Below are 17,218 nucleotides of genomic sequence, written 5' to 3' on the forward strand. Positions count from 1 at the left end.
GGCGATGGGTTGATTATCCAGGCTTACTGGATATCTACAAATGGATAATACGAGAAAAAGACAACTTTTCTGAGATGCTTTGTAACACTGAAAACAATGAATGAAATTCCTCGGCGTCATTTCATTGAGTGTATTACTGATAATAATTCAGAGCCATCCAGTTCCCGTCTCCTCCGTCCACCCCACCGTGAGGCCCACCTCCCCGCGCTTCCCCAAACCCCTGCCTGCTACTCATCAATCGTGACGTCAGGGCGGCGCGGCGCGGGGGAGCTGTCCTCGCGCGGTGGGTACTGCCGCTGAAACAAGATGGCTGTGCGCGCAGGAGGAGCAACTGAACAGGAGGAGAGCTGAGGCAATGCAGAGGAGGAAGAAGAGGGGGGCGAGGATTTCACTCCTGTGTGTCTTGTCCTGCTGAAAGAGCAACAGCTCCACATAGAAACAGACGAACGCCGCTGACACGATGCTGTTTTGTTTCCGTTACCAGTTAGGGTAACGGTTTGGCGGTTTGAGTTGTATTTTTCTCAGTAACCAGGAGACAAACGGACTGACCAAACAAATCACGGAGCACTCAGCAGAGGACAGCCGGGGACGCTCACGCCGCTATCAGAGATGTCCCTGCTTTGTGTGGGAGGTAAGAGACGAAGCTGTTGAGGCACTGAAAGCCTCTGTGTTTGATGTTATTGAAGTATCACTTGCTCACGGTTTAAATGCACCAGCTGTCTGACAGAGGTAGAGCCTGCGGGCTGTCAGCTCCTTGGAAAAGTCAGTGTAGCCCGAGCAGAAGCGGAGGGTTTGTGCTGAATAGTCATTAAATCATACACCAGCTCTGCTCGACTTACATTAATGGGGGGTTGCCACTGGGATACTTATAACGACACTGTTGCTGAATGACATGTTTGTTTGAATTTACTATTTGGCCTTAAGTAAAGATGCCTTGTATGGAGGATTTATCTGACAGCAAAAAGAGATAAATTGCTACAGGCTAGCCCAGTCGTGACTGTTAGTGCTACCAGCAAACATTCACAGGCTGTTTGAGTTTCTATAAATGTCTACATGGAGGATGAAAACCGCTGTTTCCTCCCCTAGCGAGTACTGTTGCGGCTGCTGTGTGTAAATGTGTGTGTGTGTGTGTGTGTGTGTGTGTGTGTGTGTGTGTGTGTGTGTGTGTGTGTGTCATCCACTCTGTTCATTCATGCGTGGGTAGTCAGAGGAGGAGGAGGACGAGGAAAAGCCCCTGCCGCTGCCGCTGCCGCTGCCGCACCGCATGCAGCCTTCGCTTTGCCGCTTTGCCGCTTTGCTGTAGTCGTGAGGGAATACTCGCAGCCGGCTGGAGGTGCGCGTCATTTCTCAACGTTTTCCCTGAAACGATGCGTCACCTCCTCCCACCAGACTCCCTGAAAGCACCTGATGCTGACACTGTTGCCTGTCAGTGCGATGAATAAGCATCTGCTGTGATTTCTCATGAAGTAAATGCACTTCCAGCTTCACATCCAGGGTGCAGAGGAATACGGCCCAAGATAAGAGAGACAGGACAAGTTTTGATGCTTTTGTTTGATAGATAGGTGTTGAATCAGCATAACTGCAAAAATTTTTCTTATGTTAACTCAAAATGAAATAAAAAGGAATAACAGACAGCAGGATTTTGCTGTGCAATTTACCCTCATTTGATTTAATTTTAAGCAGGAGGACCCTCAAAAGTATGTTTGATTTCACTTATAAACCCAAAACTATCAACCTGGAATTGGATTAGAGCTGCAACTAAAACTGATTTTCATTATTGATTATTTTCTAAATTGAAAATGTCAGAAAATAGTGTAAAATGCCACCAGTTGGATGAATGGATAGTCGATCCAAAGAAAATTAAATCAACAACTATTTTGATAATTGATCACAAAATCAAGCACAAAAGCCAAATATCTGGTTTCAGCTTTTACGTGTTGTATTCTTGTCTGATAATAAATTAAATATTTTGGGGTTTTGGACAGTTGATAGGACAAAATTAGACATTTGAAGACATCATCTTGGGCTTTAGAATAATGTGATGGGCATTTTTTTAACCATTTTCTGACATTTTCTAGTCCAAACCAATAATTGATTTGTTGAGAAAACAATTGGTAGATTAAGCCATAATATAAAGCTAAAAAAACTCTCATAATGGAAGAAGTAAAATTACCAATATTTGCTAGAAAATTGACCTTCATATGTATTATATATTATTTATCAGAATATTTGCATATTTTTTTGTGAGGAAAGTTAGGGGGGTTTCAAAGTCACCTTCCATCCTTCCATACTTAAGGCCCATTACAGATGTTACCCCACCTTATTCAGTCCCACCAGGTCCACCCACTGACTGTTCCTGCTCTGAGTCAGTCCCAGGTGTCATTAAGACCCTGAGTGTTATTCATTCATAAACACTGGCTGCGGCTGTCAGTGTCGTAGACTACGAGACTTGGCAGAGAGCCTTCTTTCTGTTCCTGTTACATCATTCATGCTTACCTGACTGGAGCTATTTCTGGCCTCCACAGTACTTTGTGCCTCTTGAATAGGCCGCATTTCTTTGGAGCATCTGCCGACAAAGCAGAATTCAGACACAGATACAGATTAACTCTGAAAAACTTGGCCTCTTTTTCTGCAGATATCCCACTTACTTTCACGAGCAGTTTTCTCCCTGTCTTGATTTGGACACTAAATCAGGGAGTGTAATGTCTCTGTCAGCAGTTGCAAAGACTGCTGCAGATCTGCGTGTATATATGATCCTTCAGAATAAGGCAATGTCTCTCTGAAACATGTCAGCCTGGTTTTGTCATTGGATGGCTGAACTCAGCTCACCAACTCCCTACTTTACATTCTCTGACAGTTCAAGTTGAAGGGTTTGCTTGATCCCCTGTCAAGTCTCTGTTTTCTTGGCAATCTGCTGAGTTCCCATAAGCCAGAGTATGCTGTGTCAGAGGTACTTCCTGAATGAAGTCTCTGCTCACAAGAAGGCATTGCACACAATTTACTATTGGGTCTTAGAGATTATGCTGTGTATCCTCTGAGAATAAGAATAAGAAGAATAAAATACCAGCCACACTTTGATTTTTTATGTTCTGTAAGTAATTTAATCAGATGGTGATAGATTGCTATAGCTTTGACCTCATTTTCAGAATCTAGGCTACTCACCCATAACCTACATTTCAGCCAATTGATCCAATGTTACAGCCCTTCACAGACTTATTTCCTATGAGTTATAGGCACGTAAATTTACAGTATGTGTGTGTTAGGGTCCTGTTGTCTGCTTAGATACATGCATTTGTGACAAAATATTGTTTGTGTGGGGCTTGTGGACATTTCTCATCGTAACTCACCCAGTCAGAGAGATTTATGAGTTTGTGCTATTATTAAGCTTCAGCTTTCCACTGTCGAAAATCCAATTCCTTTTTTATTGATCCTTCTCATGAACTGATATATTTCCAGGGCTGTTTTGGTGTTGAAACTGAAACACAGCAAGAAGCAGGCTTTGATCTTGTCTGCCAAAACAATGATGACATGGCTTGGTTTCATTCTTGTCTTCTCAATATTATATTAAATTATTACATTTTTTTGTTTTAAAAACTGAACTTGATTTCAAAAGGATGTTGAGTCCGTGCCTGAGTTGAAATTGAGCTTTAGTAAATAAGCAAACACACAACATGTATCTGTTTACATGTCTCTGTGTTGCATGCATTGAGTTGACATTATAGTTGCTGAGGTATGAATGGAGGCAGAGATTTATATTTTTTTTATCATTGCTGCAGGTGGATGAGTGAGTCACTGCAGTTGATTGTGTGTGTGTGTGTGTCTGTGTGTCTGTGTGCGCTTCTGTTCATACTGATATAACAGCATGGCACTAAAGCTGCAGATTTAGAGTGTGTACGTATTGTTGCATGAAAGAAATATGAAAGAAATATGAAGTAAAAGGAGTGAAAAATACAAACTAAAATAAAAAAATAGAATAGAGCCTTGCTGACTCAGTGCAATTTTATATCAACTTTTCATTTTGTTGTGGTTACTATGGCGACTGGTTCTGATGTCGACTTTGGAGAATATTTGAGGAAAGTCATGGATTGGTGTTCATGTCGCATTTCTCAAGAGGTGATAAAAGTAAATATTTGGTTACATAACATACTCAGCTTGCGTTTGCATTTTACTGATAAAAACCTGTGTGTATGCTAAGTACAAACCTGCAGTGTGTTGTGGGGATCTTCTGGAGCAAGTGTGTGTGTAGGGTGGAAAGCAGCGGGTAGTAGAGCATTAAAAATGTATGTGTGAGTTACGTCAAAGCTGGTAAAGAGGTGCTGCAGAGAGAGCCTGGGCTTTAACTGTACACTGAAAATACACTAAAAAATCCTCTGACACATCGAGTTTTATAAAGGTGGGAAATTTTCTCTTTGAATACTTGTACAATAAAGACATTCCCAAAGTTGGCAGACAAAATTGGGCCCTTATATTTGGACATATTACATTATAAAATCCTAAATAATGAAATGGTTTAAACCTGCTTTTACACTCCATCTACAATGACTATAATTAGAATTCCTGCTAATAAAAATGTCCTATTAATAATAAAAGAGCATGTCTGTCTGTTAAATCTGTGCTATGCTGTAGCATTGTATTGCATGTAGACATACTGCATTCTCTGTTTCTGTGTCCCACACGGATGAAACACAGCGGGAAAGCTGTCCATGTTTTTCCAGCACTGTGTGCTTCTATGTTTTGCCACCACACTTAGTGCCAACGTGTCTGGACCTTATGGCAAAAAAGACAGAGCACTTAGTCCAAATATGCATAGTTGCAATTTTAGTTTGTTAGTCAACACTCATGTAGTATGTGAATGTGTATGCTGTTAATGGAGTGACTGGACAATATGTCTCAAATGTGCTAGAATTCCTATTCTATATGGTGTTTTTACAGTTATTTTCATTAGTTTCAGGTGGTATATTAAAATTCACAGACTGTGTTTTGATTTATCTTGAGTACCCTCTTGTTGTCTGTTCTCTGTGTAAAAGCCAAAACAGAGAACACAAGAGTGTTCAGAAATGAAAACAGATGGCATTCCTGTGTGTGAATTTGTCTCTCTCTGTGTTTCCACAGTGAAGAAAGCCAAGCTGGATGGACCCCAAGGTAAGACCTGGGATCTTTGAAATAGAAAGAGGTAGATCACACAGGGGGAGAGACTCGCTGTTACGTGACATAAATCGTTAAGCAGACCCAGGACACATAACATGCTGCAGCCATAAATGGAAATGAAGGTATTGGAAGTCAGATAATGCATAGAATACAGTGTCTATGTCCATACGTGCAGGGCTGACCGGGAGCGCATTATTGTATAGATGCAGAGATGTTTCATTTTAACTCAGCCATTTCTTCATTCGTTTTTCCTTAACAGAGAAGTTCAACACTTATGTGACTCTAAAGGTACAAAATGTGAAGAGCACAACCATCGCTGTCAGGGGCAACTTGCCCAGCTGGGAGCAAGACTTCATGTTGTGAGTCCTTCATCATCTTCTTACAAAACTCTCTCCTCTCTTTCTGTATCTCCTTCTCCCATGCTCCTCCCTCTGCATTCTCTTTTCATCTTCTCATCTCATTCTCCACTTCAGCTGCTTGAGTGCTTTTATGGTTTTCTTTTTTAATCACTTACTTTATATCAACCATCCTCCCTAACCTCTTTTTCACTCCTCCATCCCAAGCGCTCTTTATCCCTGTATTGTTTCTTCCTCTCCGCATCCACACCTCCGCTTCCAACAACGGCCTCATCCTCTTTTTCATCTGTTCTCCCTTGGCACTTCTGCCCCTCTCATCCTCATTCTCAACCTTGGCTCCCTTCCAACCCCTTTTTTCCCTCTTCTCTGTCGCTTCCTCTAAACACAGCTTCTTGATCTTCATCTGCTCAGCCCCTCCTCCTCCTCTCCCCATTTCAACCTTACCTTTCCCCATATTCCCCCTTCCCTGTCCTTTTTATTTCTGCTCTCCAAGCATCATTAGCAGCATTGCTCACAGTTAAATGACTTTGTTTGAGCTTGTTTTTCAGAGAATATCGGAATCATCAAATCATTATTATATGGCATACAGAGTGATCCAGTGTGATATTTACAGTGTAGCAGCATATGGGCGATAAATGGTGAGAATCATTTAGCATGTGGGATGCAGCAAGCAGGCTGACTGCGGAGTCCTGTGCATTTGTATGATGTTTGGAGGCGTTGAGCATTGTACTGGGGTTGCATCAGTGAAGCTGTGTTATATAATGTTTGGGCTGCAGAGAGAGACTCATCCCCTCCTTCAAACTGCCTTTGAATGACTGTGCCCCCTCAGTCACTGCCATGAATCAAACAGGCACTTTTCTTAAAAGGAGTCACCACTGAGACGGGAAATCCAGTCCCCCTATTTCTTAATTAAAGTTCCTACTTTCTCGCTCCAGGCATGTGATACAATCACCTCCTCCACTGCCTTCTTCACACCCTTCCCTCGTTTCCTCTTCCCTCCCCTTATTCATCTCTCTATCTCTCTCTATCTCTCTCTCTCTCTCTCTCTCTCTCTCTCTCTCTCTCTCTCTCTCTCTGTCCTGCTTCCTGCTGTCTTGTAAATGCTTTATGTTAGATTCTCTCAGGATTGCTCCCACAGAGACGTGTCTTATATTTGTCACAGTGAAGCCCACAAGTAATTACTGTGCCTGACTGCCTGTGTGTGTTTAGCATTTATCTTTAAACAGTGGTGGAGAAGAAGTACTCAGATCCTTTACCCAAGTAAAAGTACCAGTGCAACAATGTTGAAATACTCCATTATATGTCAAAGTCCTTCATTCAAAATAAAAGTACAGCACAGTAGTGTCAGCCAAATTAAAAGCACTCATCATGCAAAGAAATGGGCCCTGAATGATTATCATATAATATCATATTACATTATTAGATACTTTTACCTGGAACTGTTTAATTGCTAGCAACTCATTTCATCTGAACCTTGACAAGTAGGCACTGCCAAAAGGTTTAGGAACCACTGGTTTAATCTTTAATGATGCACAGTATTTTACAAGCTTATCTTATCTTTTATGTAAAATATTAATTTGTAAAGCAATTATAGCAGTCAGATAAAGGAATTGTACTAAAAAGTACAACATTTCCCTCTGAAATGTAGTGGAATAGAAGTATAAAGTGACAGAAATAGGCAAGTAAAATAATAGTACCTCCGAATCTATGTAGGTATAGTATTTGCGCCAATGTACTTAGCTACTGCCAACCAAGTCAGTTACATTTCAAACCTTTCAACCTTTCTTTCTCTTTTAGTGAAATTAACCGCCTTGACCTGGGTCTTACAGTAGAGGTGTGGAACAAAGGGTTAATCTGGGACACCATGGTTGGCACTGTGTGGATTCCCCTCCGTAGCATCCGACAGTCAAATGAGGTTTGCCACTAACCACAAGCCCTTAAGAAATCCCCTGCTCAGTCATACTTAAGGGACTTGCAGCAGTGATGCTGGTTGGACCTGTTTGCATGTTATTTGTGTGTCATCTATGTGTCTTTCTGTATGCAGGAAGGTCCAGGGGAGTGGCTCACACTGGACTCTCAGGTCATAATGTCTGATAATGAGATCTGTGGCACCAAAGATCCAACTCTCCACCTGGTGCTGCTCGACACACGCTTTGAACTGCCTCTCGGTGAGAAATCAATATTCACATCAAAATCAAAAATCGTCAATAGGTGGGAGAGAAAACTATAGGAAATCATCATCCCTCGAGGAAAGGGGGGAAATGACTTGAATAAATTATGTGTGTCTGTATATTTACACAGTATACAGTGATATATGAACACCAATAATTTCTGGCTGATTAATTAACCTGACCTACCTTTCAGTGATATGTATTCAAGGCTGTGGGGGAGAGGAGTGTTTGTGTCCTTTCCCTCTCAGTGATCAAAGTGGGTTCCTTTAGGTATTGATTAGGTGTCATTTTCATACTGTTTCCCCTTCCTCTAGTCGATGTTGTACACCTGACTCCTCAATTTGTGAACCTGGCCTATTTATAGGGGTATGGCTTCAGGGCTGTAAGTAAAAAGGCCAATTTGCAATGTCACTGTGTTCTGGGTCAAATAATATTTGCAAATGGGTTGTTATTCCTTACTCTGTTGTCATATGGGTAGAATTTATTACATGGGACAAAGCTATGTTGAAGTAAAGTTTCAGGAAAAACTGTTAAAAGAGTTGGTACAAGTGACACAGGTGGAGCTGCATCAGACCTGTTTTTGTTACCTGAGTTTGTGTGGCTTGTTGTTTTCAGATATCCCAGAGGATGAGGCACGGTACTGGGCCAAAAAACTGGAGCAACTCAATGCCATGAGGGACCAAGATGTAAGCCATCATCATGTTTGATTTAATACCCTAGCATATCCTCACATTTTAGGAATATGTCAACATAGTGGAATGAGAACAGTATATTACACACTACAAAATAAAATCTAACAATAGATTTGCTTCCCTCCACACCCATCAGAATATCCTCCTATGTAGTGTGGAATTTAAAATCTTTCTATGTCACCAGCTAAACTCTTTTATTAATGTACATTTTTATTTTCTCCAGTATTCATACCAGGAGGAACAGGAACGCCCTCTCCGTGTACCAGGCACTCAATGCTGTAAGTGACTGATCAGTGTTTGCACAAACCAATCATTTGTTTTTTGCTGAACAAGAGAATTATGTGTTTAGCTGTTGAGATGTAATTAGATTACTTGAGCTCAGCGTGTGCATTATGTGTGTTACTACACATGGGCTGTTGTGTGTTAGAGGGGAAAAGGTCATGGATCACTGCACTGTAAGGGATCGATAGTGGTATCAGATGTCCGGAGGCAAGCTCCTCCAGGATGCTGCTGTGTTTAGACTGCTAGCCCATTCTTCTGAGCCTGCTGAGCCAGCTGTCTGGGTCCAATGGAAAGACTTGGAGGCTCAGCACTCCCTCTGTGCTCTCTTTCCATTCACCAGCTCCATCTGAAAACTTTGAAGCGTAAATAGTGTGAATGCATGTTTATGTCTGGACACCAGTGAGATTCATAATCAATACTGACACTCCCCCTGTTTCATTGCAGGTAACTGGAGCCTATGGGGAGAGCAACAAAGTAAGTGTACATCCAAAACATACTTTACATACAGTGAGTCCATAGGTATTTAGTGAGTCACACATTCTTAAATGAACAATGTAGGACTTGCACTTCCGTCATTGTCCTGCTGCAGTGCTCATAAATTAGAGGGAATATCTATGAAATAAAGTACGAGTCCTAGACTGCTCACCTTCACACATTCCTAATGCTGACTGTCAGCTATTTAAATGGCCAGGTCACCTAAATTACCTAAATAAATAAATGAGTGTATGTATTTATATTTTCTTTACTTCCCCCTAGTGGTATCTAGCCATGCATACTGGTTTTTATCTGCCAAGGTTTATGCTTCCCTGTGATTTCTGCAACCAGAAAGTGCTCACAGCATTAACATGACATTCAGAAAATTGAACATTGAATTGACAATGAACATAACACACATACCTTTCTTTGGTAAAAAGTAGTTTTAATGAAAAACAGCAAAGTCTTTGGATTATCCAGAGTAATTTGGGTGAACTGAGACCTTTAACAACATCATTTATTAATTTTTAATCCAGTACTCTGCAGTACAGAGTCACAATAATGAAAAGTGTCACTGTCCAAATACTTATGGACTGCGCTGTCCATACTGAATACAGAAACTTGTAGTACATGAATATATACAGTACATACATTAGATATATGCATATATGCAAAAGAAAAGCCTTCCATGTGTCTCTCCCTCTCTCTATCTGTCTCCCTCCCTGTCTATCTCTTTCTTTCTTGCTGTGATTAGCAGATGGTCTTATGTAAGTGTCTCACCCACACAACTGCAGCGATTCATCTCATCTCAATTCACTCAGAGGAAAAAGCAGGGGGGTAATTATAGATGGTGAGCTGATGGGGAGCGTGAGACAGAGGGAGAGAGGGAGACAGAGAGAGTGAGTGAGACACGTGGGGGACACGGTTGAAGTGAGAAACAAAGTTCGATGCCTTTAATTAGTGCCTACACACTCAGACAGATGGAGATGACAGTGTAAGCGGTACAGTAGCCCCCTACCTCAGAGTATGAGAGACGATGATTGATAATGATGAATGATTAATAGATGCTGGTTTCGCTTTTGACTGATTCAGCAATGTTAAAGTCTCTCATCACTTCCCTCTGGGATGTTAATCTCTGATCTATGGACACCACAGAAAAATAAAGCATCTCCTTAGTGAGCAGAATGGATTTATGTTCAGTTATGATGATGGGAGTGCGAAGGAAGTGCTTGATGATGTTCATCATGTGCTTCATGTATGGATGCACTCTGAATGACCTGTATGGGTCTGATAGGGTTTCAGCAGTGGCATGCTGCCAGCTCATCTATATTATCTGTAATTACCATAGTACTAAATGATTGGTTCAGTGCTGATTAGACCGTCTTATCTCTGTGCCACATGACAATGTGGACTGGGAACATCACTTTCATGATGTTCTCCTCTCTTTCTCTTGCTTTTATTTTATAAAAATCTAGAACTTTCTTCCCTACACTGTTGCTATAATCTATGGATACAACACACAGTAAAAAGAGATTCATTTTTTCTTCTGCCATGTCTATATGTGCCTCTGTGTAGATGAGGATCCAGACAGTGCCGTGGATGACAGGGACAGTGATTATCGAAGTGAAACCAGTAACAGCATCCCCCCTCCCTACTACAGCACATCTCAGCCAAATGCCTCTGTCCACCAATATCCTATCAGCAGTCAGCACCGCAACTCCAGAAGCTTCTCTTACCCACGCTCGGGCAACAGCCATGACCTCGACTACCACCATCAGAGGACTGTCAGGTGTGTGCCTGCAATAAGGGCTGGAACGAATTATTACTGTCATTAGCCATTAATCTGTTAATCATTTTTTGATTAATCTATAAATCATCTGGTCTGTTAAATGTCAGAAAATTGTTAAAAATCACTATTTCCCACAGCACAAGAAGACTTCACATGGCTTGTTTTAATAGTTCAATACCCATTTAGTTCACAATGATTTGAATCAGAAAAACTTTTTACATTTGAGCTTGATTTGAATGTTTGGTATTTTTGCTTGATAAATAGTTTAAAGTGAGACTATGTAAGATATGAAAGAAGAAAAAACACAATCTTGCTTTACCAAATTAAAACTTAAATTCATAAGAATTAAAATGCACCATAGCCAAATTCAAAACGCTGAGGAGTAGCTTATGGTGGCTAGTGTTAGCTAATGGGTACATTTTAATCAGTGTTAAATTGAAAAGGGGCTAATTTCTGGTTAGAGGGAAAGTTAAAACTAAGACTGTGTGTTAGTATGAGTGCATTAGGTTTGACTAAGCTAAAGGCCTTTTTCAGACATTCTGACTTGCCATAGTAAGAAAAGCACAGGTTTTACTAATAAAATTAACAATGTCTGCTTTTCATCAAGTGTCCCATGAAGCTAGTCCACTGTGACAGTGACTCTGAAAGCACCATACCAGCACCCTGAAAGTGAAGCAGCTAAATGGAGTTCAACCATTATTCATTATTATTTACACATGTACTTTTCTTACCATCTTCTGTGAAAAAAGGACCATTAGTGAATGAAGACAGTCAATGAAATTCTGCCATGCAGTGTATGCGTATGTGAGCCTCTTACTGGGTCATCCATACCAAACACCATTCCTTTTTCAAAGTAATTTACAATATTGTTACATATCTCAGCCTTTACTGACGTATTTCTCACAGACTGGGAATGAAACTTTGCATCCCTCCACCTTTTGCTTTATGAATTATTCCACTGGCAATCTAATGGTCAATACTGCACACAAGATTAGCTGCTTGTGTGAGTGTATTGGACAGGGCAACTTCCCCACTCTCCCGCCCATTCTTCTTCATCTCCTCCTCTCAGCTCTCTCCATCCCACCCCTCCTTCCCTGTCCTCTTTCCTTCTATTCTGTCTCTGTGCTCTCCACTCCCTTCCTGTCTTCACTATCTCCCACTCCCCCCATCCATCCTCTTTCCTCTCTGTGGCTCTATTATGTTTTTAATAGCCCCATTCATCAAAGAGTATAAATACTTTTTTCCCTCTTTGTTGCATTTTTGGATGCTTGTTCTTTTTTCTTTTGTCAGCTTTCTGGAAGCCTCTCACCTTTCTGTTCTGCTCTATTTCTCGCTGCTTGTCTGCTACTCTTGTATCCTCAGTGCTTTTCATTGATTAGCCATCAGCATTATTCCTGGCCACCCCAAGACATGTAGAAAAGGTTTTAAGTAGGGTTGTCCAGTAGAGTATGAAGTGTACAGGCCATAAAATGCTTTTATACAGTGCTGTGTGAGCATTTTTGAGATTATGGTTCATAAACGTAGAGTAAACCATTTATTTTACCCATGTGTACATGTTAATTAGTATACATATAACGTGGCAATAATAATGTGGAAGAGTGTCTCTGTGTTCATTATAAAACTGTCTCCCTCTTTAGTACTGACATGAGTCTCTCTTCTCTCCTCTCCTCTCCTCTCCAGTCCCACGGGGAGCTATGCATCGTCTGCAGAGCTAAGTCGGTGCAGCAGTCAGCTGAGTGAGGAGGACTATGGCGGTGAGTACGGAGAGAGGGACCCTTACGACGAGAACGACTCATACCACTCCTGCCATTCCTCAGTTAGCTATAGTAAAGGTTCTCCAGACTGGGACCCTGATGAGACCCAGGGGGCCTACAGCGATGAGGGTGGCTACAGCAAAGATGGAGGAGAGGAGGTGGCTCTGTATGAGGAGGATGATGGAGGACTGTATGAGGGAGAAGAGGATGGCCTCTATGAGGATGAGGAGATGATGTATGATGATGAGGATTTGTACAATTTGGATGGGACCCTCAGTGAGGACATGGAGCCTCCATTCACTCCCACACCAACGTCAACTGCCGCTCCTACTCTTGATGTACCCAGCTCAAGACCTCCTCTAGAGAAACAGCCCTCCCTACACCAACAGCAGCCCTCTACCCAACCTTCTAACCAAACATCCAACCAGGCTCATCCTCCCGGCATGACCCCAGCAGCACAGCCCCCCTCTGGTCAACCAACAGCCCAACCACCCAAACAGCCTCAGCCTCAAACACAGCCTCAGCCGCAGCCAGCCCCATCTGCCACTTCCTTCTTCTCAATGGCCAAACCTCTAACAGCTGCAGTAACAGGCCTGGCCTCCACTTTCCTGTCTTCAGTTCCCACTGCCCAACCTGCCCAGTCTCACCCTCCAGCCTCAGCTGTTTCTCAACAGCACCAGTCTGCTGCAGCCAGCTCTGTCCCTCCATCCCACCCAGCCACCATGGCTAACTCAGCCTCTCAGCCCCCCTCCACTGCCATGGACCCTGCCTCCCAACAGACCTCGTCCTCTACACAGCCCCATTCCCAACTCAGCGATCCTGCCTCCACAGAGTCACCTGCCCCTGAGGACCAGGCTCCCCAATTGGAGGAAGAACCATGGCTAGAAGAGGAAATGATGTTGGAGAGGGAGGCCAGGACGCCACCTGCCCAGCCAGAGGAGAAGCTCCCCATGGAGGAGAAGGAGGAGCAATTTGAAGAGAGCAGACCGCCGACACCAGCAGAGTTAAAAGAGATGCCGCCTGAGAGGTAGGAGTCAAGAGTGAAAGGGAATGAGATCAATTAACTGATTCAACAACAAAAATAGACTGGAAAAGAAACAATATGTTCAACACAAATCCCTCCAATTTTTTTCTTTTAGTCCTCCAGTTATAGAGGAGCCCAAAGAGCCAGTAGATCCAGCAGTCAGAGCCAAAGAGAACTGGCTAAGGCTTTACAACAAGGTCTTAGAGCAGCTTCGGGAGGTAAGATCAAAAGTTTATCCCAGTCTCAACTCTGGTTTGAACCCCACCTTCACTCCAAATGCCAGTCCTTTCCTCCACAACAGTTAAGTCCAGTCCCAGAGCTGTAGGCCTGATTCAGCTCCACCCTGTAATCTAAAAGATATACTTGAGTTCAAGAGCCTCTAAAAGTGTCTACCAAGTCTTTGAAATATGTATGTGTAGTGCATTATTTATTTGCAAAGACAGGGTACATACAGTAAATTCTTGAGTTCTTTTTTGATAGTGTTTTTTGCCAGACTCCAGAAAGCAGACTTGTGTTTCATATTCTATAATTGATATTTTTTTGGTTTTCTTAAAATAAAAGTACTTGACAGACAGCAACTTTTTATTTTAGTTTTGGATGCAGCACCACACCACTGCTTGACAAAAATGTTTGATTTTGTTGTACACATTAAGTTTTGCTTGGTCAGTTTTCACTTGCATATTTTATTCATATGTTATGTTGCTATTCATTACCTTTGAATTCAGTTGTGCAGATGATTAATCACTTGCTTCGTGTTGCGTTTTTGTGCACTTGGCTTCCCTTTGTTTGTTTTTTTTTGTTTCTTTGTTTCTTTGTGCCGACCCACTTTGTTTTCTTTCCAGTATCATGTCATTGCCATAGCGACACTCACATGCACTTTGCTCGGCCATCATTGGAGCATGTTGACAGGTAGGTACAACCTGATTGGCTGCTTGAGAGAAAGAACAAAATGTGTGCAGCAGATGTCTTGTTTATGAACACCTTCACTCCACTCATTCATCTTCACAACAATTTGATCTTTCCTGTTGTGTCTTCCAAAGGCTGTCATCTGGCTATAAGCATCTATAAGCCATACTGATTCGATTCTTCGAAGACATACTTGATTTCAAATTTACATAACATATAGTTACATAACCAGTTTATGTATTCTGTAATGAAATAACTAAGGGTAATTATCGAATAATAGGTTTCTTATTGATCATATATGTTTGCAGATTTCTTCAGATTTATTTCTCAGTTGTGCAAGTTGTGTGAGGCATCACAAAGACTTTTGAGCAACAGCTCTTTCCTCTTCTACCACTAATGCAATAACACATAAATGTGGCAGGGTTTTAGATGTGAAGAGCCTAATAAAGCAGTTTCATAATCAGACAACTTTCAGTCTAGTGATGCACCTTTATTGATACAGTATATGAAGGCTAGATAAGCTGCAGGAACAGACTTAAGATTGCTTGTTTCTATTTCTGACATTCCTTCTTTTTCTCTCTCAGGCTCGAGGAGAGACCTCCAACTCGCTGTGGTTTGGTAAAGGAGGGTGAGTAACTGCTCTCAGTTCCTCCAATGATGACCTTTCTCTTACACCAAACACACCATATATTACACACATATGAGTCAATAACTCAAGAAATTAAACAAAATTAAAATTATCCTCAGATCATCATGGAAACTTACCATAATTTCTTTAGATTGAAAATGCCCTTCTTTTGTCCGGGAATCCTCCTTTCTGTTTCATTCTGATCCACAGGCTCATTCAGCTCGTGGCATTTGGCCAGTGAGTATTGAACAGCAGTGGGCTGCCCTGACTTAGTTGGCAGGTCATTTGTAGATGAGGCAGACCTCAGAGTAGAACTGAGGCTGCATACTGAAGAAGTGCTAAGTTAGCCTAATAGAAACCCAGCAATTATACCCAGGTGTGTGGAGTGTCATTCCCACTATTTGAGATGAGGCAGCCAGTGTAATTAAACTCTCCAGTGAAGTCCTTGAGAGGTCCTTGACTGGAGTAGCACTAGAAACAATGATTGAGGGAAATACATCAGCCCCATAGTAACCAAACATGAATTCATAGCCATACTTTTTGATGATAGAATCATGTGACCAATAGTAAATATTGATGAGCATATAAATATAAATGAATGTATAATGCATAACGTTTCTCATTCAGAATGGGAGGTGCACTCTACAGTATTGACAGCATGCCTGACCTTCGCAAGAGGAAAGCCATTCCCCTTGTCAGAGATCTGGTGAGAAACACACACACACACACACACACACACACACACACACACACACACACAGACAACCACATAATGTGCACCAGTCTTGTGGGGTGCCCTGAGATCATTTTTGTTGCCATTTCTCTGAAACTTTATTCTAAGACAACCATCTCCTTTTCGTCCTCTCATTGCTTTGTAGTAGAATTATTCCAGTTTCTCAGCTTATCGTTTTTATTTCTAAATAAGCCAAAGTGAATATACTCATAAAGGCTAATCATTTTGATTTTCCCACTGTCGCCCCTTCCACAGCTGTGTCATTTGCTTGACTTGTTGATAAATGAAATGCTTGCATATCTGTGGTGTTAATGTAATTACAGTAATTAATCAATGTACTGATACTGTTCACTTCTACAGGTTATGGCATACCTGTCAGATGCACAGGGATGTGCACTTCCACACACACAGTGCATCATAAAGAGTTGTACAGCTAATTTTTTGAATGTAATATGTTTTCACATCTGTTTCTTTTACCCCTCCCTTTCCTTTCCTCCTCTGTTTCATCACCGCCTGGCCTCATCAGGCCATGGTGAGTACTTGTTTATCCCTTACAGAAATCAAATATAAATCTGACCTCTGCACTGTAGTTCACATTCAAGGATAAACACTTTTCTCTTTAACCTCTTGTTTGCAGTCTCTAGTGCAGAACTCTCGTAAAGCTGGAATCACATCAGCCATGGCTTCCACCACTCTCGGGAACGAAGAGCTGGTGGGTTTCCTCCTCACAGTTCTTTTTCACAACTCTGTTCAGGTTTTTCCAATATCTAATCACTGCTAGTATCAAACTTACATTTCTTTTCTCTGTGTCCTTTGCAGAAGAGCCATGTTTATAAAAAGACCCTGCAGGCTCTGATCTACCCCATCTCCTCCACTACTCCACACAACTTTGAGGTGTGGACAGCCACCACTCCCACCTACTGCTATGAATGTGAGGGGCTGCTGTGGGGTATCGCCCGCCAAGGCATGCGCTGCTCAGAGTGTGGCGTCAAATGCCACGAAAAGTGCCAGGATCTGCTCAATGCCGACTGTCTGCAGAGTAAGGACACGCATGCACATAAACAAACACTGTAAAAAATACACGCCTATTTTTACTTACGTATACACACACCCAGCCCTCCACACAAACCCAAAACTATTTAGCTCCTCCTCTGTATCCTTCTGCCCGATTGACATCCCATTATTCTTGTCCTCTATCCACTCTCACATTCTCCTCCCTCTTCCTTTCCAATTTATCTCTTGAGTAATGTCCTGTCATACC

General features: G+C 41.9%; 1 protein-coding gene across 1 annotated transcript in view; it reads left to right on the plus strand.

The window, feature by feature from the left end:
- The first annotated feature begins 320 nt into the window (after positions 1-320).
- LOC111658883 (protein unc-13 homolog A-like) overlaps positions 321-17,218 on the plus strand; it is a 32,044-nt gene continuing 15,146 nt past the window's right edge. The window contains exons 1-16 of the mRNA XM_023411561.2: positions 321-631; positions 5,113-5,142; positions 5,408-5,507; positions 7,302-7,419; positions 7,549-7,672; positions 8,291-8,361; positions 8,591-8,645; positions 9,094-9,123; positions 10,699-10,912; positions 12,593-13,693; positions 13,806-13,908; positions 15,181-15,224; positions 15,852-15,930; positions 16,484-16,489; positions 16,595-16,669; positions 16,777-16,996. Coding sequence (XP_023267329.1) covers positions 610-631; positions 5,113-5,142; positions 5,408-5,507; positions 7,302-7,419; positions 7,549-7,672; positions 8,291-8,361; positions 8,591-8,645; positions 9,094-9,123; positions 10,699-10,912; positions 12,593-13,693; positions 13,806-13,908; positions 15,181-15,224; positions 15,852-15,930; positions 16,484-16,489; positions 16,595-16,669; positions 16,777-16,996 — 2,392 coding nt within the window. The 5' untranslated portion in view covers positions 321-609. The remainder of the gene's footprint in view (positions 632-5,112; positions 5,143-5,407; positions 5,508-7,301; positions 7,420-7,548; positions 7,673-8,290; positions 8,362-8,590; positions 8,646-9,093; positions 9,124-10,698; positions 10,913-12,592; positions 13,694-13,805; positions 13,909-15,180; positions 15,225-15,851; positions 15,931-16,483; positions 16,490-16,594; positions 16,670-16,776; positions 16,997-17,218) is intronic.

The sequence above is a fragment of the Seriola lalandi genome, unplaced genomic scaffold, assembly GCF_002814215.2.
Source record: "Seriola lalandi dorsalis isolate HSWRI2012SDOR001 ecotype SW California unplaced genomic scaffold, Sedor1 jcf7180002054469, whole genome shotgun sequence".
NCBI lineage: Eukaryota > Metazoa > Chordata > Actinopteri > Carangiformes > Carangidae > Seriola > Seriola lalandi.